Source organism: Opisthocomus hoazin, chromosome 1 (genome assembly GCF_030867145.1).
Source record: "Opisthocomus hoazin isolate bOpiHoa1 chromosome 1, bOpiHoa1.hap1, whole genome shotgun sequence".
NCBI lineage: Eukaryota > Metazoa > Chordata > Aves > Opisthocomiformes > Opisthocomidae > Opisthocomus > Opisthocomus hoazin.
The window spans coordinates 117,718,851-117,744,972 of record NC_134414.1 but is presented as its reverse complement, the minus strand read 5'-3'; the positions used below and the strand labels follow the sequence as shown (position 1 = coordinate 117,744,972).

The window sequence follows — 26,122 nt, the reverse complement described above, 5'->3', positions numbered from 1 at the left end:
AATAGCCCAACACACTGGTATCATACTATGATAAGCTTTCAGTCATTACTGCAGCTCTGTATAGCTCTGCTGTGCTTTCTAATGACAACTCCCTGCTAACTTTTAAGCTTGTCTATGCGGGCTAAAATAAAATCTAAAAGCATAGAGTAGGGTATTAAATGAATTTTCTGTAGATCTGCTTCTTCTGGTGTAGACCTTAATGGCTTACAAAAACTGATTTGGAAATGAGAAGCAACAAACTTGGGTTTTAAAAACTTCTGCTTTGAAGTGAAACTCTCACTTTTATCTCTTCGGTTTTGGCAATAAAAGGAGAGACATGTGCTTTAAATATGATCCGACACTCCAGGTATCCTTATAATTGTACTAACCTATGAGGCTACTTGTCACCTAGGATGAGTCTTTCCCCTTACCCCTTTCAATGTCAGTGTTCAAGAAATATTTCATATCAAATTTTTCCTCAAAAACCAATATGCACCCAGTAAACATGTCAGATTCAATAAAAAAAAAAAGTGTGAAAATTTGGAGACAACTTCAGGCTGCTGGGCTAACTGTGTCTCAAAAAATTGCCCTGTTTTCTGAATTGCCTTGAAACATTCAGAATAAACTACTGAATGAGTGTATTACGAAAACACCGCTAAATTTTATGAGAAAGGAGAGAATTTTGATGTGGCTGAGCTTGATTTCATTTATCACTCATTATGCAAAGTGTAAAAAGAAATACAACGTAAAAGACAGTACAAGGATCAAGCTCCTATTTCTTAAGAGGAAAAAGATCCAGAATCCTCTTCATCACTGTGTTAGAAAGGGGAGGCTACCCTTCTTTTTATCTTCAGTATGGGCTTATCTGTACTTGAGAGGTACCACATGCCAGTGAGTGTTCCACACTTCAGGAGGAGCTCATCAGTCTCATGACTCCTCTCTTCAAAGACCAGATAACTACGAATTATAAATTGTCCTAAATTACAGTACAACCCCTCTTAAAATTTTTTTACAATTTCTCTGGTTTTAATTAGCCATCAGGTTGCTATCTGGGTGCAACTGTGGCATGCTGGGTTGCAAACAGGGAGACCAGAGTCATCCCTGATGTAATACTACTGAATTTGTCCCAAGGAATAATTTAAACTAGAGATTCGAAAGGCTACACACACCCTGCCTTGGTGCATTTCATTGGTGGGCGGCTGTTAGGCTCTGGGAAAAATGCTTCAGAGTACGAAGGACCAGCTGTGTATGCCAAAGTTGTCACAAAACATGACGCAGGAGGGAACAGCTCTCCTCCCTTTCAGTTGGTTGTGCTCAGAAACATAGGATCGAGAAATGCCTTCACAGTGAAAAATGCCCTACAATTACTGGAGTGGGCTAACATGACTACATAATATTACTGTGAACACTAACAATGGTGCTGCAAACAGTTCCTCGACTAAAAGCAGAAGCAAGCACTGTAGAGCTAAGCAACAACTTACAGCCAGGCACGCAAAGGTGAAAAGTCATATATGTTCAGTGGACAATGCCTAATTTGGCCAAAATACAGTCCTTCAGATTTGTATGATGATATACAGTATATGAAAACACCTATTCTATGGTGTCTTATTGCAAAACCTGGCAAGTTGTATATTGAGACAGTAACACTAACCTGTGTTACTTCATTGATGCTCAATTAAGATTAACATTGGGGTGCAGTGAATCACATTGAGCTATGCTTCAAGGTTTATTATAAACTATGTAGGTATCAATTTTTATGCTGCATTTATTTGCCAAAAAAGACCATCCTAACCCTCAGGGATCTGGTTCTCAATATGGTAATTAATTTTCCAGGTTTGTAATTAAACAGCTTCAACATGGTACAATCAGTAGGTAATAACATTCAATTAAAGACACAAGATGCATTTTCACCTTAAAATGTTTTTACCCTTGAAGTGATACCAATGGAAGAGGATAAAATAGAGTATTAACACTTTTCAATTACGCTAAATGACTTTAATCCTGCAAATGATGTCCTACTTTAATTAGAAGCTCTTCTCTTTATTACAGCATGATGGATGTCCACTTTATTAGATTCAAGTGTGACACTATAAGCTCACTTTACATAAACATTACCATGTTATTAAAATGCTCTACAAGGAAGGGTTTTGAAATGTTTGTTAGCACATTGGTACTTCCTACTTTAATTTCAGTACGCTATTCTACTTTCCCCTCGGAATAATTTTCACCTTAGTGAGGCTCACAATATTGTGCTTTTCCAGGATGTGATCACAGAATCACAGAATCACAGAATGGTAGGGGTTGGAAGGGACTTCTGTGGGTCATCCAGTCCAACCCTCCTGCCGAAGCAGGTGATCCGTGTAGCCTAGATCTAAAGTTCTCCAAATAATGCACGAAAAGAAACACACTGAGGATTAAGATTCCATTCATACAAGCTCACACTCATGAAGTAATAGTGTTATATCTTTGTAAGCCACAAATGCAACAGAGCACAAAGTGTGGTCAGCCTTGGTCCTGTTGTTCTGGATCACCTATCTGACCTCGCGAGAAGGTGAAGCACAAGCGGGTGGGGCAGAGCAGCAGATCTCTGCTTCAGGTCTCCGCAAACAGAGCTGGTACACACAATGCCTCCAGATGAGACAAAAGACACATCTGTACTGCACAGCACAGTAGTGTGGATACTTCAGTTAACTCACATATCACTGTATGGGAAAAAGCAGCACAGGGCTCCGAAAAGACTAATTTAGCCAACGGAGAAGGGTATGCAGTATGGGTACATAGACAGACACAGCCATGACAGGCTCCACCAGGGAGCTGCAGAAGGTACTGTCGTTGGGCATCCATTTGCCCCTTTTAATCTTTTCTCAGTTGCAAAAGAGAATGTGGCACATAGTTTACAGTGTGTAAATTTAACGCACTAACATGAACTGTATGTTGAAAGTGAGAAAGCCTGAATTCTGCTGTAACACAGTGCCAATACAGCAACAGCAGTAACAAAATGTTGTGGCATGACATTCAAATATTAAGCCACAGAAGTTAGTACTGGCTGATGGCAACATTGACTGCTAGATCAGAAATTCTGCTTTCAAAAAATGACAATAGGGATTAGGGAAATATTTCCAAAACCAGATTCAGAAATTTCCTGAGACAATTTTGTTGAGGAAAGCATCCGCATGTTCAAAACCTATATCCGTATGCACTATGAGAATACGCCAATGCAAATCAGCTTGCTAGATACATATCTGCTTGGTCGTGTCTAGACAGATTGTGAACTGTAATTACTGACTCTGATTAGTTAAAAATTGAATCACACCTTTTTATCTACTATGTTTGTCTCACCCACCTGTTTGTCGGGGGCTTCAGAATAAGAAGTCTTTAAGACACACACTATTGCTTTCCATACTTTTATACAGCACCTAACACAAGATTCACCAACTTCAATGTCCTTTGAGTTCTTCACAATATTAATATTTTAAAAAAACAGCAACAAAAATGTGAGTAGAGAATAGTGATAGTCTAAAAGACAAATTTCTGTGAAATATTAAAAGACTCTGTGAAAGGCAATGTAAAAAACATTCCTAAAAAATTAACAATGTAACTATTTAGAAAGGCTTGAAAGAGTTACAGGGTGCTTATAACTTACCTGGCTTCCTTCTTTTTGCCAGAAAACAGCTGGCTGGGGGTTTCCTTTAGTTTCACAAGGAAAAGTCACTGTTCGACCCTGGGCTACAATCTGGTCTCGTGGTCTCACCACAAACTGTGGGGGAGCTACAATGTAAGAAAAACCATGGTGTAAATTTAGGATATTTTGCAAGGGGGAGATGAGGAATATTGAAGGAAAGAGACAACATTATGGAGATTTGTTTTATGCCAGAGGACATTAACACCAGAAACATTAATTAGTATAGACAGAACTAATACATAAACAAAAACAAAACCAGCAACAAACAGAGCAGCAATATCAGTATGTGATATCCCCAGTTCTAAAAAAAAAAAAAAACCACCAAAAAACAAAAGGAAAGAAACATTACAACCCCACATGCTAGAGTAAGTTCTGGTGACAATAAATGTTAACGAGCAGCAGTCAGGTGTATATGAAGTCGACTCTGGAGGTATTCTACCTTTTGTCCGGGCAGGTATCAGTACTCTCATACCCTCTACGCTTCACAGAGCTTGTTGTTGTGCTAGAGCTACGATGTATTTTAATGTACAAATTAGGAGATATATACTGCCTTTTTCAGTCTGCCCCTCTAAAGTTTTAAAAATTATTGAGAAAGGAGGGGAAGATCTAGATGACAGCAGAAGGACAGACGTTCAAGAGCTCGCTCACTTCTCTTAGGGATGGTGTGGCTAAGAATGCAGTGGGAAGCAGGACTTGCTGTAAAAAGAATGGTCGCTAAAAGAACACAAACTTGGGAAATCCAGTTTTCAGCTTGTGTAAAGACAAGAAAGAAGTAAGAGTGGAAGAGTCAGTGGGCAGCAGTGAGCAGTAAATAGGAGGAACAGGTATTCCAGGAGATCAGGAAGAGACAAGGAAAAGAAAAAAGGAGAAAGTAGACTTAAAAGGAGAAAGAAGAACCAGGATTGGCAATGTTTTCAAGTAGATGGCATTAACAGTGTTCAGACATAAGAGACCAGGAAGCACAGTCAGAAGTGAACAACTGCTAAAAGAGAGGTGTAGTTTTACTTGTCTGAGTGTATTGATGGAGGATAGAGAGTCAATGTTTACTGGGAATAAGAAGGGAGAGAAAAGATGTTAATGTGCAGAAGGAAGTGGGGAAGAAGCAGTGTTGAAGGATTTGAGAGAAGAAACTTGATATGAGCAGCTGTGTTGAGCATGGTGTGATAAAGCAAATGACTTTGCTATGAATGACATGCAAACCTTCCAGTCTTAGTTCAACATTGGAATTCACTGGAATTGGATTTCTACTGTTTGGCATATATTAAAAAATACAAGCAGTGTCTCCAAATATTCTCATCAAAAGACTAGCTAACTTTTGGGGCAGGCTGAAGAAAGAGACAAAATAATAAGCCCCCCATTCTTACATTAATTTTCTTCTGTTCCACTATTGGTTTGGTCGTTGTGGAGAGGGATGGTTTAGGAACAGTAAGCTTTTAGGTAAACAGAATTTAAGTGTTTTAGAAAACCATATTTTCACCATTATAATTACAAACTATTTAATTAGGCATGAAGAGCAATCAAGACCCAGCTTCCGATTACACCTGCTGACAGCACAGACGCAAATCTGCTAACTGCATAGAAATGTATGCAGATCTGATTTTTTTGAAACACACTTTACAGTTATCTCATGAGGTACTTCCCGAGGTTTTACAGATCAGCAGGAGTCTAAAGAGCACCAGTTGAATAGCACTGGTTTAATGCATTCTTAAAAATAGAACTGCAAAGGACTTAATAAACGTGAATCACCATCAATTTAGAAGGCAGAGGGTGAGGACAACACAAAGAGTCTTCCTTCTGCCTCAGCAGTCGTTGGTCTTCTGAAAGGGCAGGGATGAAGCACTAGGTGTCCTGCTGCTGCCCATTTGTACCCATATGTTTTGAGGTTTCTATAAAAGCATGGGTGTTGCTACACATACTCTAGGATCTAAACTCATCCTGTACTATTCCTTCAATGCTGGACTGCAGGAAGTTACTAGTTTTTCCCTCGTCTTGTTTTGCCTGGCATATCTGTATACCATCCCCACAGGTGTCAGAAAGCAGTAATGTGGTAACCAGCACATAAACCAGTTTGTTCATTCAATCGTATGGGAAGGGAAAGAGAGAAAGACCTTAAAGTTGTGAACTAGAAACCTCCATTCCTATAGGCATACCAAAGGTATGTCTACAGTTATGACCACCCACTTAATAAAGGTCATTGATTTAGTTCAGTGTTTGCTGCTCAGCCATGGAAGTTCATTGCCCAGGATATTAATATAGAATTAATAGCATCCTGAGGCAGAAGGGAGAGCAGAAAACCTCCAACCTCTTCAGGTGTTATATTTGCATTTGACAGGAACTATGCATGAGTCCTATGTCTATGCAGTGTTAGGGGTGACCTCAAGACCATAATCTTCATATTGTGATGCTAAAAACCTGATGTCAGAAGATCATCCCATAGATCATACCGAAGCATGATGATCACTTCGTAGGCATGCTTAGTGCACTGGGGGTATGTTAGGCAGATGGTGCTCTGAGACAGCTCAACAAAAGGAAGAAGGGCATGGCATTTCCATGAGCTCGTCTTTCAAATCACATAACCAAATAAATGCAAGGTAGGCAAGTTTAAGGGTTCATCTGAAACATTCTCAGCCACACAAGGCTGAACTGTAAGTCAGTAATTCAAAGCTCTGAGCAGATGTAATAGCACTGAACGTGTTGCTGTAGCAGACTTTGCAAGGAATAAATTAAGGTGATTTGGTAGTCAAGGAACACTGAGAGATAAACATCCTAGTTTATATCTAGTTTCTAATTTTTTACTTACCCCGAACTTTGAACATCTCTCACTTTCCTAAGAGCAGAAAACTGATTATTTCTTTTGCAAAAAGAGACAACAAAAAAAGGCAGGAAATAAGGCTGTAGCTCAGTCCAGACAATCCAAATGACATGGATTGACCCTGTTGCTCTGTTCTTTCCCTGCCACACACCAAGTCCTCTCCAGCATTTGTCATACTAAGTGAACAGAAGATCCGTGGCCTCATAGCTACTAGCTTAGGTTTTCTAAAGACTTCAGTAAACACTGATGTATGGTTATGCAAGGATATCTCTTCTAGCTTTTCTCTGCAGCCATAATTACTAGAAATTCACTATAAAAATAAATAAGTGAATCAGATCTTTTATTTTAAATATAATCTCTTGATCTCACAAGGACCTGACTTCTATTGGCCACTATGTTAATCTGAGCGCCAAACCAATTCGTTCAGCCAAACTATTTAATATCATAATTTTAAAGAACATGAAAAAAGTCATTTTTGAAAAAAAAATCTCCTTGTATGTGTTTTCTTAAATTTATGCAAAGAAGGGGCTCTCTAATGAAGGAAACCCCCATTTTGTTCCAGTTTGTTGTCATATTCAGCTATAGCTCTCTTTATAGATGGCCTCTGGTAAAAATGACCTGGTTTACAGCATTTAAACAATGTTTTCACCTATGAGTTTTATCCATTTCCAGTTGAACAATGCAAATTGACATCTGAAAGTAACCGCTAATTCTTGGTCAAGTATAACTACCAAAGCAGTAAGACTGCCGTTATCCCCAGAGAATGCAACGTGACCCTGCTCAGAGACAGCAAGGCTTCTTTGACAGAGTAAGCACTTGGGCTCTTCAATTTTCCTAAAAATAAAGCTCATTATCTTCACATATAGATGCTGTTTATAAAGCTAGATAAATATTATTACTTTCATTTTGCAGAAAGGTTAACTGAGATCATGACTTCCTCAAAGCCTAGCTTCAGTGAAATGTTGGACAAAACCTACTTCAAGCCACTCTTGCTTCTCTCGAAGTAGGTGAATTCTTCAAACATTCTGAAAAGGTACAGTTAGAGAAATAACAGCAGGCTTGATATGCCTCAGCTGTTAAAGTTATGTGGTACTTTAACATTTAATTCAAGCTAAACATTCGGGTTTTTAGAAGAATCTGTTGAAAATACTGTTCTGAAGCAGCAAACTGAGTGTTGTGCCTACCAAATTATTACCCTTTACTGTTTCAGATGTAACATTAACTGGATTGGAATAAACAGAGTGGAAAAACTCGTGCTTAATTGACATTTGAAAGTCAAAGACAATAGCTCTAAAAGGAAATACATTGCTTAGATTCCGGGGGACTAGACAAAAATATGAAGAAAAGAACATTTAAGACTACAGACCTCATATACTTCTACTGAAACTGGGTTTTTTTTTGAGAAATTTAAATAGTACACAGTAAATTAGATTTGATTTCTGGCAAATTATGCTTTGATACTGCATTCAGCAAGCGCTGGCTTCAATCAATGTCACACTAAGGCTCTGTTATGCTAATAGCCACTTGTGAGGCTGAGCGGGATGATATGGAAATCAGATGGCTGAACATGAATAGAAAGCATAGGCCATGTACGAGAGGGCTTTGAGATGAGGGGATGGGGGGACCCTAAGGTTAATCACATCATGTTCAGAACTGTTTTTACAGCACAGAACAGTATTCTACCGCAAGAATTAAAATGGAGGTAGAAAAACATGAGCAGTAGTGAGCATTAGTTATGTTGTTCAAAATGGGAAGAGTGCATTCTGCTGCACTCTTTCTAGATGTCATTTTATGCATGACTGAATGGATCTTTCATTCTATTAATAAATGTATATGAAGGTAGCCTCTGCTCAAGTGTTAAAGAGCTTTAGAAAAAAAAAATAAACAAATACTGCAAATTATTTCACAGGGATTTTTCACTCTTAATAGCAGAATCTCTAATCTAATGGGATGGATTACACTCATGTCTTTCCCAGTAGTGTTACTGAATACTAAAGGCTACATTGAGTCATGAGGAGCTGACAAAGCAGCTGATGTAGAGAAGCTTGACTAAGACAGTGGGTTCATTCCTCCTAGGTGAACTCTTGTCACCTGATGAGAAACATGGCAGCAGACTCAGAAGGGGAAGGGAAAATTACCACAGGAAAATGTGAATTTATGGCAAAAAGTACACTGATCCCATGTCAAGTACTAGCTACATTTTCTTCCAATGACACAGTTTTCTAGACTGATCTTGTGATTTGTGGTTCACTTTGAATTCAATGATCCTAAGGGAATTTAATTATCATGACTTACTCACAGCACCTCCCTCAGCCCACTTGCCCTGGGGCACGTACAGTATATTGCTATGATTTTAATTACAGGTAGATATTGTAGCAAGTTTAAGTCCAGTATTGCTACAGCAAGCAGATATGGAATTATAACCACAGCAACTGGTATCAGTGGTATTTTTGTTGTTGTTTGGCTTTTTTCGAAACACTCTCGATTACATAAGGCCACCACTATGAGACAAAACTCGTTTTACATAATCCAAACAACTTTCAAATAACAAAAACTTTAGTGATCTTTTAATTACATAGACAAAATGTCCTCACATACCATGGTATATGAGGCTTAATTAAAAGCTCATTGAAGTTGGTAGAAATTCTCCTATTGACTCATATGGTCTTTGGGTAAGACCCATTTTAAAAATAATATATTACAGGAAAAGAGTGACAGCAAGAAATATTAAAGGGCTTAAATTACAGATTTGACAACCTTTAATTGCAACTAATTTCAGATGATAGTGAACTGCAAACAAAATTTATTGAAGATTTCTTCAGCAAGTTAAATGATAAAGATGAGTGCTTCATTTTAAGCTGTTATCATTTATTATCCATAAACATATTTCTGTAACTGGTTCAAAGGGGACAAGGGGAAGGATGATGACTTGTAAATGTTCTAAGCAAAACTCAGATAGTTGAAAAAGCTTTGAGGAACAAGCAGAAACACCTTGCCTGTTAAAGCACAAAGATTCTTTAAGACTCAGCTCTGCTTCCAGCAGGGAAGAGACAGCAGACCAACCTAATACTCCCATCTACAGCCTTTTTCAGAATTGTACATTTGCAATGATAAATTAATTTCATAATAATCCTTTGAACAATCAAAATTACACCTGGTACAATACACAGTAGCTCTGCCTGGAAGTAAGAGAGTCAGTTAGGGCAAGATACTGGCACCTTCCCCAAATTTTCTGACTGCTGAAACCCCACCAACATCACAATCTTTTTTTGTAAAGCACTCAGAGACCCAAAACTGGATATCTTCATGCTTGTCTCAAAAACTGGATATCTTCATGCTTGTCTCAAAAACTGGATATCGTCATGCTTGTCTCAAACCCTTACCACGTTGACAAGATTCATGTGGCCACTTCAGCCAGTCTTCGATATGTGTTGATATGTTAAGAGATCAAAGTCAGTTCCAGTCTTACCAAATACAGATCAACATTTGCCTCTAAGACATTTGCATGGAGGACAGCAGAAGCTCCCAGAGCTCCAGCTGAAGTATCATGTATTTTGAAAAGTGAGGTAACCCTTGACATCAGCTATGGAGTAGGACTACTTATTAGTAGGATTGCTTTGCTGGTGCCAGATACTTGCTTAGACGACAGCTGAATGCAGTATCGGAATTCTTGCAAGAAAATAATGATCCCTCACCTTTGTGTGTTGTTAGTTAAATTTGTCTAGAAGGTCTGGTAGATATTGGACTTTTGGACGCTTTTGTGATACAAATGTAAAAGAAAACTGTAAGACCCTACTTCTACACCTTGCTGTAGCAACATTTGCCCTTTGCATGGCGTGAGCTGCCAAAAAGTACAGATATGAAAGTCTAGGAGTTTTGAAAGATGGTCATATGACCTGCACCAATTGATCAAATACACGAAATTAGAAGCACAGGGGGCAAGCCGAGAGAACTTCTAACAGGTTGAACAAAAAGAAGCACGGTGAGAGAGGAATCAGGCTACAATGGGACAGAGGTAGAAAGCAGTGGGAAGCGAGTTCTCAGCAAGATCATTACCAGGACCAGTTCTGCTGTAAGTGTCCTTCATGCTGCTCCTGTCTCATGGAAAGTGAAAAATTCCTTTTCTTTTGTTTAGTTTTGTTTTGTCTGCTGTTTTCAGATAAGCCAAACACATTAGTGTGAAAAGATCACAATTCAATCATTTGAGAATGCTAAACCTTCCTTCAAACCTGGACTAATTGTAATCTTAAATTCAAATTCTGGTTCTGAATTTCACATCTAACAACATTTTTATCCTTCAGTTGTTCTGAAACACTGAAGCATATAATCTCTGAAAGCGTGGAAGCATAAACATTTTTTTCTTTCTTTGGAAGAGGTGAAAGAAGCCTAGAGAATCAATACACAAAAAACTCTAACTGTCCTATATATTTTGACACTTAAAATCTCTCTTTTATCCCTGGATGACCTAAAGGAAAGAAGTGGGATAAATCTGCATGGTGAAAGAAAAGAGATGTGAGATAAAGAATAACGAAAAAGCAGGGTTTCATTTATATTCAGAGTTTCCTTGCCAATTTCAATTAACATAGCTGCCAAATCAGCATTTATCATTTTTATAACAAAAGTGGAAGCACCCAAAAAATACAATACTACCAAGGCTTTGTTCTTCCTTATTACCTAGGACTAATGTCAATAAAACAAAACTATGAGAATAATTATTAAAAAAATCCAACTCTGTCTCCTACATAGCAGACAAGAAAGGCATCTACTTTCCAGTCCACCTCCACCCCCATTTCTAGTACTCTGAGTTCAGCAGCAGCACCTTTCCTGACCCACTTCTCTTTATCTTACAAGTACTTTTAAATACGAAGTTTAAATATCTAGTCTGAATTTGATCTCAACATCAGACCGTAGCATGCTATCATTTAATCAGCATCTCTACTTTATTATATCTTGCCCAATCATCTCTTTCAGGTGGCTCCTGAACCTTACAGATGCTCCTGCAAAATCCCTTCTAGAAAGTCCTTCACTTAGTTTTGATACATATAAAGAGATGTAGCACTGATCCTGTCTGCCCAATAACTTACGTTACTCAGGACTTTCTCTGCTCTAGACAATGCTTTTTTTTTTTTTTTTCTCAAGTGTCTGAGATTCAGGATATACCTTGTTCTTAGATCAGATAGAAAAGATGTGCTTTCCTCAAATAACACTCTAGCCTGCTTGCGAATGTAAACTGTACCATTAGGGGATGGCTTGTGCTCACCTTCTGTGAGTTTAGCAAACAAAACAAATTATGCCAACAAAAAGACATGTAATCTGCCATGATTTTGTCATGGGAGATAGCAGGAGGGTTTGCTGGTAATGTGTTTAAAAAAGAAAAGCATACCCCTTGCTGATATAGTAAGATTTCATCAAAATAATGAATGTAATCTGGTTATCTCCTTCAAGAAAACATGAATTCACATGCTGAAGAGATGAGCTAAGGATATGATAAGAAGAGTAAAGAGCCTATATAGGCTAATAGGCTGCATCTATAGTGAGCAAGATGTCAAGTTCCTGGTTTGTTTACCCTTGAGAATAAAAAAGGCTGAGAGGAGATATTTTGCTCAATTTGGGCCACTGCAAAGTGAAGAGAGGAAAACGAGTGAGGAAGAATTTATGCTGATTGACAATGCTAACATTCAAGGGATGGGGGATACGGCAGTTTTGCTATTGAATAATACTGAGATCATACCGAAACTGTAATATAGCTAGCAGCCATTGAGCAAAGAAGGTAAAGGGGAAAGTGAATATATTAATGTATTGATTTCCACACTCCTCTTGAAGGAAAAGTAAGTGATTTCTCCTTCTAGAAAAAGGAAGGCAAAAGTTTGGAGGGAGCAACACATCAAAAGACTTTTTCATACACTAATCTTCAAAGACTTACAGAGACACCCAGGATCCACAGAAGTAAGAAAACACTTTGCACTAATTTGAGCATGCTTGAGGAAAGATAAAAATGATTTACACATTGAACTTCTTAAAACTTTCCCAAGCTTGAGTTCAGCAATTAAAAAAAAAAAAAATTAGGCCCTTGATGACTTCCTGCATTTGCTGTATCTCAGTTTGCTCAAAGAAAAACAGCAGGAGTACTGGCACATACTTGGTACCGTAGCGGAATGAGCCAGGACATCACAGTACGATGTGCTAAAACTTCAAGTACATACACTGCCATCTTTCACACTTGGCATTGAAGAAGAATCCTCTATCAGATCTTCTGCGCTTCTGTTCTGACCACTATCTGGCATACCCAAGAAGAATTCCAGCAGCTGGAAATGAAGCCAGGTTTTGTGGATCAGCACTTCAATGCTTGGTGGTTACTGTGCTCAGTGTCCACTTGTAATGCCATTCTGGCCCATATATTGCAAATGTTGTATTTCTATGATATCTGAAGTCATTGTAGGATTCAAGTGTAAAGTCAGATAGTGGAGTTTTGCCAAAGTAGAAATGCTAAGGACTTTAGGATTTTTAGACTGGTCTTTAAAAGGCTACCCAATGTCAGAACAAGTCAGCTCCATATTTTAATTTCTTACTTGTACACAAATCTGAATTTCATTTTATGGAACCTTTTCTCTTTAATCTAAAGAATTTGCCTATTTTCAAACAAGGAAGATGCATTATTCTTTCACTTCAGGAAAAAACACGTCTAAAAATCCTAATGTCCATGGATGTCCTTGCCCTTTTCAAAAAATTCTATATGTGGTAGCAGCAGGCAGACAGGTGACATACCACACTTTGATATAGGTTCGAGATTTCTGCCACTGAAGAATGCCAAGGATGATCTCATCTCTTCTATCATACACCAACTGCCTTTACTGATATTGTATAAATCTTCAGTGTCTCAAGTGAAGGTGATATTTTCATGAATATACTAAAAAGAAAAGCATTCATCCTATATAGAGTTTCCCTGCAAGAGTCAGAATGGAGAAGAATAAAGAGAGATGTTTCTCACTTTCCAGTCTGAACCATCTGAGCAATATAATTTCTAGTCACAGCACCTAATACAACTTTGTTTAAAATACAGCCCTTTCTAGCTTATGTTTCATACTGCACCACTCTTGATAGACCATTAAGTCTTGCTAGGCTGATTTATGACATAAAAACTTCCCAGAGCAGAGGAAAATGTATCACACAGTCAGGCGACACTTACATGTGAATAGACTGTATTTAATTAATCTGAAATTCGGAAAATTCATGGCAGGTGTCTTATCTGTTTCTCTCTTGTACAGCACAGCAGGGAAGCAAAGTTTTTGTAACTTGGTTGGTCTCTGCTTGTTTCCTTAGCTAATTCCAAATACTTAATTTGTATCCAAGTGGCAAAAATCTCTAGCTATTTGCTGCGTGACACTTCTTTCTGGGCAGATGAGTCATAGTATATGACAATAAATTAAGTAAACTTGACTTACTGCAAGGCAACTGAAATGCGAAGAACTGTATTTTCACTTGTACATAGTCGAAATTTTTTTTTAAAACTGAGACTTTGTCATCTGAATGACTTTTTGGATAATTAGTAAGAAGGTAATTGAAACATCAGACAGATCTTCATAGATCTTCTATTTAAACTTTAAGTCCTCCAGAGCAACATAGCAGCTGCTTTTGAAGACAGAGTCAGTGTTACTTCAGGTGGAGTTACGTGAAATTTTGGACTACTCCCAACTTTTGTGCTTCTTTTAACAGCTATTCTCCTGCCCAACTGCCATTAGAAATACAGTTGAACGCAAAGTGAGAAAATACTAACTTGCTCATCTGGAAAATTCATCTGATGAGTAAAATAACAATAGAAATGGCCTAAATAGGCACAAATATCTTGTTTCCTAAACACATCTGTTGTAAATCCTGTCAGAAATCTTTTCAAAAGGTTATAAATAAGAGAAATTCTATTTTAGAAACGGGCAACACATTTATCCTTAGAAGCAAATCCAAACATGATGAGCAATCCAGCATAGAGCTGTTCATTTCACCAGCTGCCATCCACCTCGGGCAGAACCATACTGCATTTTGTCTATGTAGTATACACCATATGAAAATAACTGGTAACTGGTCATTGGTAACCTCACTCCTGAATTTTCCACTCAGGTTGAAATGTAAATAAAAATATTACAATTAACAATATAAATACTTGAAACCGGCAAAAACTGAATAGGAAAGGAAAATTATTCAGTCTACAACAAGAATTGCGATCCTGGAACATTACAAATACATTTTCCTCTTCTTGAGTGAGAAGCCATTGAAAGGAAATGGTTTGGTCTTGTTTAAAACAGACTAAAGACAAAACATGTCTGCTTCAGGTTGGAGGTAGCGATGAAAGGTAGAGCTACCTAGATAATTCTCTCGTGTCACAAAGGAATATAAGCTTTTAAACTGCTCCCCTGCAGTTTAACATATACAGAAATATACAAATATAGTTCTGTTAAAATGTCACCCTCCTAGAGAGCTGTGAGCTTAATAACATGAAGCAGTGTTTGCTTTAGCTTCCTTTCTGTAAGGAGAGGTATTTTTGCTCTGCATTCCAGTTAACTTCCTGAACAAAAAAATGCTAGGAGGTCTGACTCATCATTCCTGTCAAATGACAATTTTAACAGAAGATCATCTGAGCTTTTGATGGGGAAATTGTGGTGGAGAGAGAAGTTTCTTTGTTTTGCTTTACTGGCCTTTACATTTTTGACAAGATAGATAGCCACCTGCTTTGCCTACTCTTGAAAGAAACTGACATATGGACCGTAGAAATCAGTTTCATTTCAGGTCCTAAGCAAAAAACAATAAAGAGATACAGCATCACGAGGACAGCATTGCCTTTTCTACAGGTACAGGGTCAGATACAAGTGATCTGAAGAATGTGATCTGCTTATACACAGCAATCACTACATACACACTTGTGTGGGAATTCTATATGTTAAATATCTTTGGGGTTGGACTTTTTTACTTTTTTTATTTTTTTTTTTTACTTTTTTTAGATTTTTATCTTTTCATAATCCACAAAGACAATCACTAAATTAAATAATTTGATGAAGACCACATGCCCATAAAATAATTATTTTAAGGACAAACATTCTAATTTATGTTTCCTGAAGAAATCACATAAAAGAAGGATTTTCTTTGTACCAGATGTTCACTTGTAACAAAATAAAATAGAGTAGGCAGGGAATATGCCAAATTGACCACAGTGTGGTCACAAATGGAAATCGTATACCTGGACATAAAGTAACTTGAGACCAAGAGCTTCTGTATAAGCTTTGGAGATGGAATCACGGATGACTCAACAGCCTGAGAAGTCTTAAAAAAGAATCAGTGTTCTGAAATGAGACACCATCAACACTGCCAAAACCTATGATTTTCTTGTGAATCTCCAAATCGTATACCTGGACATAAAGTAACTTGAGACCAAGAGCTTCTGTATAAGCTTTGGAGATGGAATCACGGATGACTCAACAGTCTGAGAAGTCTTAAAAAAGAATCAGTGTTCTGAAATGAGACAACATCAACACTGCCAAAACCTATGATTTTCTTGTGAATCTCCATTCATTTATTTTATGTGGTTTTCACAGAGCCTGAAACAGTATCTGCTTTGTGATATTTTTTCTTGCCTTTCTTTTAAGAGTGAGCAAAGTGAGAAAAATATCTAGAAGTAAAATTCTTTTAATCTCGCAACATTTTCTTAGTGAATGAAGAAGCAGATTTCATTATTAGCCATAAACCCCCTTCTGTCTAACATGAGAAATTCACGTTAGAAGCATACTAAATTCATACTGTATTTTCTAAGAAAAGCAAAATTTTTTTACAAGTTTACTCCAGTTTTACACTGTTACAACTCTTGGGAGCTGATTTCTTGAGAACTAGCATAATGCCAAAGTAATGCAGTGGTGACTGAGGTTTAAAGCTTGCTATCAAAATCACAAACGGAGGGCACTGAATTTCCATTCTGCTAAGGGAATTCTCCAGGTATGGATAAGCCGTGCCATGACTGCAGAGGTACTTGGCTTGGCTCTATGTGTGCTAGTTCAAGCAAGCTAATAAGCATGGGATCACCTTGGTTCTGGAAACAGAGGCCTAACCTGGTTTTTATCTTTAAATTATTCCAACCTCTCTTCCTCCAACTGGTAACAGTGAAGAGCTGAGACAAGTTCAAACTCATAAACTATAGTCAAATGGGTATCTAACATAAGTTTTGACTACACAAAGACAGACCAAACCCCTCAGCAATCTCCTTGAACACAAGTACATACTTTTCACACTAATCCAAAAGATCAGACTAACCGTATTATTATTCTAGAAGACACTTCTAAACACAAACTAGAAAAATCAAAGGAGCAGTGCAACTGGTTAAATTATTTAGAAAACCCATATAGGCACAGAGTAAACATCCGTGAATGAAAACTAAATAATACGTTCAGGACATTTCTGAACACCAAAAGTGAATTTCACCTACGGATAGTTGCAATTTTTCGATTACGCTCAGTTATACTTCTATAAATTTTCAGAAGAAATTTCAAAGGTATAGGAAGGAATCAGATTTTCTGTGTGGGAATTCAAAATCCAGAGGTCATCTTCCTCTGGACTTGTTATTCAAAACAGTCTGCATCCTATACAGTGCATTCCAAAATGCACTCCAAGATGACCCAAGGGCAAGAATCAATGATGAACTTTCTTAACAAGCACGGAAATCTACTCCATCCCCTCTTCAGTTTCAGGAGTACTTAATTTCAAAACTTTGAAAGGTACAAGAAAGACGGGACATGCAAAGCCTGTGCTTTTACTGCTATGCAATAAAAGCATAATGAGCTGATCATTTAGGGCCTGATAGAAGCTCACCGAAGTCAATACAATCCTTTCTGTTGATTTCAATGGCTTTTATACCAGGTCCTTAAACAGACTGCTAAAAATGTCTGAATGAGTGATTTTGGCTCAGTATCACCACACCCACCCCGTTTCACTAATTGGTATTTGTTGATGATTTGACAAATGCATTTATACATGACACAGCAGAAAACACAAAGTTCGGAAATAGCACTTTGTCAGTCAAAATCACTTGCCTGGTGTTACACAGTCAAAACTATTAAGCACTGGCTGCTAATTTGAGCCAGTTAAATGCTGTTGCAAATGAAAGATGAAGCATTGCTGGAAGCCATGCTAAAATGGATAGAAGGATGGTTACTTACCAACGGGGCGAGCTGTTGACATTACAATGGTGTAGTGAGAACATAAAAAAGAAATTAAAAAAAGAAAAGAATATCTGTCAGAATGCATGACGTGTAATGTTACCTTCCACTATGGATACTACCATGATTGCTAACCCTTCAAATGACAGCCATTGTTGATATTGTTTAGTCACGTGCCACTATTATCACATTTACTTGAGCACAGCATCTCAACAAGCTGGTGGAACCATTCTCTGAGAAACATTTTTATTATCTTCGCATGCCATAATTAAGTATCATTGTTAGCGCCTGGTAAAAGAAAAATTGCATTGCCTTAGCACAAACTTTTAGATCCCAATGAACACATCAATTTAAGCCACAGACTGCCAAATGTCATGCCAGTAGATGCAAGGCATTTGCTTTCTGAGTCAAATACCAATTGAATTTTAAGCATGACCAGTCAGTACAGCAGTAAGGGTTACAGAAAGCCCATGACGGTTTTTCTCATTCAATAATGGGCATGAAAGCTTACAGCACACTGCTTTTTCCTCACTGACAGTGCTGATGAAAATATAACACGCAGGCTGAAATGGCCACAGGGATTTCAACCCAGAACCTCCCAAATTACTGCTTAGATAACTTCTACTTACAAAAAAAAAAAAAATGCTGCTAAATGTTTGACAGGTGAACACTATTTCAGGTTGATATCAAGACTAAAAGTTGCTGCTGCAACAAGTGATTTCTTGATTATAGCAACAGCCCTTCATTATACTTGTGCTGGGAAAGAGGGCTGTCTGTGCCTCTGTTAATAAAATATAGACATCCCCTTTCAGAAAAGCTGAAAAATTGGACATAAAATTGACTCCACTTTGCATCTGGGTAGGTGAAACTTTGTTTATTTTAGCAGCAGAAGCAGTTACACATTTCTGAGCAACAATACAATTTTTTTTCTTTTTAAGAAGTTAAGCAACTCTCTATGCTTGTGTGCAGGCATATGTCAAATGTAAGGTATGCAGATCCGGAGGTAACACAACATGCAAGGACCTTTTTAGTTCTCAACCTTTCTGTGGCTTTATCCTTACTTCAGCATATCCACTTCATTTAACTATTTCAAGCCTGCTGCCCTTTCTCACTCATCATCTGTTTGAAGACTTTCTGTCTTCTGGTATTATGGACATACTCCTCCTTCTGCAGAGAAACAAGGAGTAAGAGTGACGTGCACCTTTCCAAGAGAGGCCATGAAGGCTAAGCCACAGAATTCAAATTCTGTTATTGTTGGTGACAGCGTAATGAAAACTCCATGACTGCATCCTCATCCCCTGCTTTGAGAAAATGGAGCAATGAATGAGGGAGCTAAGGATAATGCTGCTGTTGCCAGGTTCGCAGCTGTACATACAGAACACATGCAAGGACCAAGGCATCCTCAAAGTAAATTTTGAAGTACTATGTGTTTTTGCTCCTCTGTGTGATGAGTGGCTACTGTAGAAACAGTTTCAGACAAAACTGGCAGAAGTTTAAGAATTCAGAATTAGGCTTCCGTTACTTAAAAGGATCGTTGTTCATGGTCTCTTTAAATTCAACAGGCATTTGGCCAGTCCTTCGTTTTCAAAAATTTCAGAGTAATAACCTTCCCCATTGAATTTCTCGGCTTTTCTCATTTTCTGTCATATCCTGAACACTTAATATGCTTACAACTTCGTGGCTTCTTTTGTGTTGGATAAACGCTATAAATTTGTCTGTAAATGACAAACCCAGGGGGGAAAAATACACAAGATAATGAAAACCTGCTTTTATTGTAGGAAAATCGATTAGATTATATATTTCCTCGGGTTTTTTTCACCTTAATTTCATCAGGTTCAAGCTTCAGTGATTTCAAAGGTTTTTTGCTTTGTTCTAGCTATTGTTTATATCACAAGTCTGGGTAGCAAATCTAAAAGGCTTGCTCCACTAATGTATACAGTGGACACAGTTCTAGGAGGCTATGAAATTTGTTGCTAGATTTATTGGATATCATGATCCTGTCTGTGACAAAGGAACAGAGTAAGACTATTTCTTGGGGTTCACTGTGGTGACCATTTTTCTCATGTCACAAAATGGAAGAACAATCTCTTACACAAGCATGTAGCAGGTAAACCTATTTCTCCAGCTTAAAACAGCAAAAGCTGCATTATCAGTTATTCTCTAAAGTGAACATTGAGGTAATATCTCAGCATATGGATTATCACAATACTCCCTTTTCTTTGTTACATACTAATATCTCCCCCCGTCCCCCCCAAGCCACTCGGTGCTTTTTTATCCCTTTGAATTCAGCAAATTAAACTGAACTGTGTCCATGCATTAAATGGATGGAAATGGGAGCTGGCCTCTTGGGTCAGTTGACCCCAGTTCTAATAAAGCAATCCATTGAGACTTTGAACATTTGATTTAATGTGTATGAAAAGAGGAGAACAGATAAAGCTAAAAATGTTTTTATTAACCTTTCACAGCTCTACCGAAAACCGTCAGCATGCACCACTAAACTGTGAAATAGTGTCTGCATGATATCCATTGTGCCAAATTGCTGCTTATCTTTCGGAATGAAGTAGTAACTATTATATTGTATTTACTCATATGGAAATATTAGCCTAAAAACTTTTTCTCTCCCCATAATCTTTAGCATGTCTATATCTACTGTCATAAAACACATTTTGGCAGCTCATTATTCTACTGGTCTTAAAACCTCCTTACCACATCAAACAACAGCACATAAACACTGAGTGGATACTAGAGACCAAGAATATTTCAGGAGAGAATATGTTAGTCTTTACCTTGCAATACTTACAAAATTTAATTAGGATTTTCTTTTTCCTTTGTCTGGAGTTTATCTTTCAGTTAAAGAGTAATGGTAGAGAGTTTAATTATGGCAGAGCTAATCACATATTAACACTATATGCATTATGTTTACTTACTATACTTTTTACAGAAAGGAATGTGAATAGTAGCCTAAACCGATGGCTCACATATTAAAGTCTATTCCCAGAGTTATGTAGTGCTTGCTTACGCATATAGATGCATCTGTTCTTCAATAAAAGACATTGGAACAGCTCTTTAACTGCAGGGAGATCCTATCCTACTGAAGTCAATTAAAATTTTGCCTGAGAGATCAACAGGACCAGGACTTCACCTCTGTTGGAAATCAGTGCAGCGCCCACAATTGCAAAGGGTATGTGAAACCCAAACAATGCCAGGTAAGGATGTGGCCCATTTCATCAGAAAACAATTTATCCACGTGGCACAGAGGCCCCCCCTCCACGGGAACGCTCACCTCGCACAGTGAGGGTAGCAGAGGCTTCCACTTTTCCAACGCGATTCTCAGCAATGCATGTGTACGTTCCTTCATCTGAGCTCACGGCCTTCTTAATGCGCAAAGTGTAGTCGTCTTTGATGTCATACCTACATTATGGAAAAAGAATGAAAACTCTTTCTGTAGACAACAGAAAAGAATGAAAACTATTACCTGGAATAAGCCAGTCTGAATCTATCTTGAAGCCAAGTTTGGAAGATAAATTATTATCTAGCGTTAGATAATTCCACCAAGCATTAATCTTCATGACATTTTTATTGCACTCTGCATTAGTTAGAAACTTTACATAAAATTAGTATTGCTATGTTCAGTCAGTATTAGGGCTTTATTAATAATATAATTCATTTTGTCCTTGATCTAGCTCAATGAGATAAAATTAAGCTATCAGACATCAGTTATCAATACACGACAGCTCAGGTTTATCATGCCTTTAACTATGTGAGCTACACATTCTACCTGTCGCTGATTTGGAAATTTCCCTTTATACATAGTTTTTCTCTACAGCAGCAACCCCTTAGGGAAACTGTGAGCACGTTGGTAGGTTTTGACACTACACGATTACAAAAAATAAAAAGTATATTTAAGCTTTGGAGGGTGACATTTATTGAAGAGGCACATTAAAGGAGATTTATCAATTTCACAGAAATACTACAAAATGATTCATTGAGGGTGGACAATAACATTTTCTCTTTCTTAAAAGAAATTAAAAAAACATCAGTTATCCTTTGTCTGTTTCTTTGTCTCTACTGTTGTAATAATTCTAAAACTAGGAGGATGTATAAAACTTGAAATAATAGAAAGTACTTCAGCATGCAGTGAGCATTCATTCTCAAGGCATTTAAAGCACTTACATCTAGAAAAATATTTTCAGTTAAATTGTTATTGTCCTGCAGAAGTCATGCTTAACGAACTATTTTAGACTCTGATCCAAAGCTCATTAAAGTCAACGGGGAACTTTATCTTGTATGAAATTTCTTTGGCTCTCAAATCAGGAAAATCCTGGTTTTCAGCATGGATATTTTACTCTTGAAATACTCTCTTGTAAAGTTATTTTCAACAACGTTTCTTCTAGACATAATAAGCCCCGTGCTATCTTAATTAAGTCACCTTGAATCTAGAGTTAGCTTCAGATTCTGATGTATTGAATAGCGAAATAGGAACACAAAACTAAAGAAAAATTAAGCCTTCGGGAGACATCAACACTTTCTCACTGTACACACACTCATGACATAACTTTAGAACAACTAATCTACCTTCTTTTTGTTATAAAGATCTTGTAGACTTGATCAGGAAACATATTGAAATCATATGGAAGAGAACCCTTAAATGTTTTTATAAAGAAGAATGTAATGCAATTATGTACAGGGATGTTGTGAGGCTCTGTGAGTATCTTTAAATACTTTGGGAATCTGAATCATTAATTTCTGTGTACATAATATACATTGCTATTGGTTCCTTTAGCATAGCTGTGTAGAGAGCACACTGTGTGCTAACAGACTTTAAAGAGTCTTAACTCAAAGGATCTTAGATGTTGAAACATTTAAAGTTCTGTTATGTCTAATTTAAGCTAAATCAATTAGAGCATTACTAGCCTTTCCAAGAATAAAGAGAGGTCAAGACATCTTTTCACACCACAATACAACACAGCTTCATTCACTAAGTCCATTCTACGCACTAGCAAAAAATAAATTACAAAAGACCAAACTGAGGCTAACCATGCTGTCAGAGATAAACATAAACACATATAATAGCCCATTTGTTAGGAGTTACACTTAATTATATATATATGCGGTATCTCAGGTTTAACTAATGAACAAGAGATAAGCCAAGGCAAAGAACAAGTAAATGTCATGTCAAACTTCAGAAACTTTTAGGGACAATTCTGGTGCTAGCATAGTACCAGCTGGGGAAAAAAGGGGGAAGTGATGATGCTAGAGAACTTAATATGCAGTTTCTGGAGAAGTACAGATCTATTGCAACTACATTCAACAGATACTTGCAGCTGAGGTACATTTCTTCTCAACTGCTCAGAAATTATGTTGTTTTGCATGCTGTGCTGCATTACTCAACAGCAAATAGACATCACTGTTTTCATAAGAGACAAAAGGCAAATTGTGTCCCTCAAAATTCTCAAGAATAGGACAACAATATCGCACAGTGATAAAGCAGTTTGTCTCTGGTGACCACAGAGTTGCAGACAAGAGAAAATGCTTATTTTCTTGACATGAGGCCAGCCCTAGGGGACTAAAAATCTAAAGTTGTATTCAGCTCCTGCAAGATGAGAAAGCTAAGATCAGTTGTAATATAAATACAAGTTGGATATAGGAAACACAGCCATAAAGCTAGGCAACAATTAGCCATTTATTTCATTGTTATTTTTCTTTTTTGTTTTAGGACAAATAACAGCCTTGTGGTTTGCTTACCACTGCTGAGATAAATACAGACAGGCAGCAGGACTGCATCTGACCAAGTGGCTGCTTGAGCGGGGATGCAGGCAGCCTGGGACTGGGCCCTCCAGTCTGCTGTGGACTGCAGCTGACTCGCTCTCCGTCGTCTCACTGACGTGCTGGTGCCGGCATGCCAGCCAGCTGCCTCGGAGGCTTCGGCAGCCTTTATGCTTGCACCTGCCAATCATGCAAATTGTGCAAAGGCTGCTGGGGGAACGAGCCAGCTGCATGGCATGCCAGGACGCAGAGTGAGGGTACAGCCATCATCTCCCACTTGGGTCGTGAAACGGAGGGTGGCGTAAACATGGCACTGTCATGGCCCAGTTATCAATTACGTTAAGGCGAGGCCCAGCTCTGCCAAGCTGCTTCTCCAACAAGGCCATGCTGGGTTTTTGAACCACCCCGACAGAACGTGCCATCTAGCTATTAGATTCATACATAGACGGACCCATGGGACATTATAACCATCTGCTGTCCTGAAGTATTGATATACTGCCCCTCAGTCATCTGTTCTACCCACACTGTCCGCAGAAGTCACCACGGTTCAGTGAAGAGCTTTGACAGATGAAGCAGGCAGGAAGGAGTAAGGAAGAAAACCGGATTTTAGCCTCACCCACAGCAGCACAAGGAACTTGTGTGAGAAAGGGACCGTGAAGCCAAGGAGTGAAGCCTGAATATGTTTCTGGTTTCTCAAGCATCCACCTGCATGGTCTTGAACAGCGTCTTGTCTCCTCTCTGTCCCAGAGCCTCATATTTCCATAGCAAGATGTTTCCAGCTGAGTTTCTGGAGAAGTTCTCTCTCATCTGGATTAGTGTTACTAAATACTTGGGAATCAGGCTCAGGGCCTCTCTGACTGCTAATAAGAATCACAGAAGGAGATTACCAGACTCCTGGATTGATGACGGAGTGGTGGAAAACCAGAACGTATGGGTTAAGTTGGTCCTTAACATTGCCAGAGCACTAAGGCGGCAACGCCTTCAAAACATGTGCAGTGTCAAGAAACACCTTCTGACATATTGCCCAAATAATGCTGACTCCTAGCCAATTAATGCCAACATTCAGCTAAAAACACAGGGCGTCAGACATCAGTTTCACATGTTTATGGCCATCTAATTGATTCTAAGTACTTCTCTCTGTTAAACATTTGGAGGTGCTTAACCTTTCAGTTCAGCTTAGACTTCAGCCATCTGACTGATCTGGGAGAGGTCTTCTAAACAGCTAGTCAGCCTGTGCCTAGATACAAACCAGCCACTTCTGGGCACCACACTACGTAATTTTTGTTCTACAAGTAACAGTTAGAGCGGGTCTGTCTTTAATTAATGGAGAAGGAAGTGGGGGGCAGGGAACTGGAAAGAAAGAAAGAAAGAGAAACAACAAGCAGATGAGAAAACACTGCTGGTGAGGAAATTCTAATAGAAATTGGGTGATTTTGAGTGAAATCTGGCAGTCTCTGGCACATATGAATGCATTCATTGTTGCTAGTTTTGATTAATGACAGTTGTACAATAGTGTGCTGACAGTCACTGCCATACAGACACAATTTTTTTTTATATGAAACACTGCTGAAAATGCAACCCAATCAGATTTGGCCCCTGAACAACATGTGCTATCATCACTGTACCGTGAATTGAGATTGATTGGTAACCAGCTGTGACAAAGTGGGAAAAAGAGCCTCGTCTTTTTCAAGAAAAGAACAGAAGAAAAATAAAAAACGGAATTGTGTCAAAACCATTACCATCTGCTCAACCAAACAACACATAAACCAAAACACATTAACTGTTTTTAAGTATCACAAATCAATGTGCCGAGGTTGGATTAATGCATTGGCTTAAGCACCTAACAATGCTCTTGAATTAAACTGGTTATTTAACAGTTATCATTTTTATCCCCTGTGTTCAAAATATGTCTGTCCATACTCAGCCACCACTCTTCCATGGTTAACAAATACAAAAAAAGAGAGAGAATTTACTGAACTTTGAGAGATTTTGCAATATGCTTTTTTTGTATTTGATATACATTTTACTGAGTGCTTCACAGAAACCCTACATTTCCACATTTTTAAATATATGCACGCAGCTATGCATAAAAACATATGCAAGTCTTTGTCTTTCACATGCACAGGTAGCAAAACTGTGTCTGCAGCTGGAGTCACTACATTCCTAGATACCCAAGTAGGTCTAACTGTTTATACAACGATGCACTTGTTTCAGCAGTGTATTTTAAAGTTTTGAGAATGTAGCACTGAATTCAATAAATTCAATTCAAAAGGTCGTATTTCTCACTAAAGTGAGTTTGCAAGATAAAAACTCACATCTTAACAGTTGCAAACTGATATCATTGGCATAAAAAAATTTACTTCAATTTGTACCAGGCACCTATGTTCTTCAAAAACATTACTATAAGTAAAAAAAGAATAATATAATAGGATCTCTGTACGTAGTCTTTGTAGGCTTTCTTTTTCTTTAAAGATGGCGCAAAAATTACTTTACTCTGTTTTCTTTTGCCTGTTTGCCTGGCTATTTTGCAAAACACACACAAAGCTTCAAGATTACTCACAGCATCAATGATTAGAGAGCCCAAATAGAGAGATGCTACTGGCCAAAACTAGAGTAAACAGGAGGTAGTTAAGGAGGCTTAAGCTTCTGTCTCCACTTCATTTTTCTGGTGCTGGCACTTCAGCTCCCAGC

General features: G+C 38.0%; 1 protein-coding gene across 15 annotated transcripts in view; it reads right to left on the bottom strand.

The window, feature by feature from the left end:
- Positions 1-26,122, bottom strand: part of ROBO2 (roundabout guidance receptor 2) — a 1,133,103-nt gene that overhangs the window by 99,565 nt on the left and 1,007,416 nt on the right. For 10 of the 15 annotated variants that reach the window (XM_075433863.1, XM_075433885.1, XM_075433921.1 and 7 more), the window contains 3 exons: positions 20,949-21,076; positions 17,666-17,677; positions 3,623-3,747 (listed from right to left, as the gene is read on the bottom strand). In XM_075433863.1, the coding sequence (XP_075289978.1) occupies positions 3,623-3,747; positions 17,666-17,677; positions 20,949-21,076 (265 nt within the window). The remainder of the gene's footprint in view (positions 1-3,622; positions 3,748-17,665; positions 17,678-20,948; positions 21,077-26,122) is intronic. The other 5 variants (XM_075433868.1, XM_075433911.1, XM_075433965.1 and 2 more) reach the window with 1 other exon arrangement.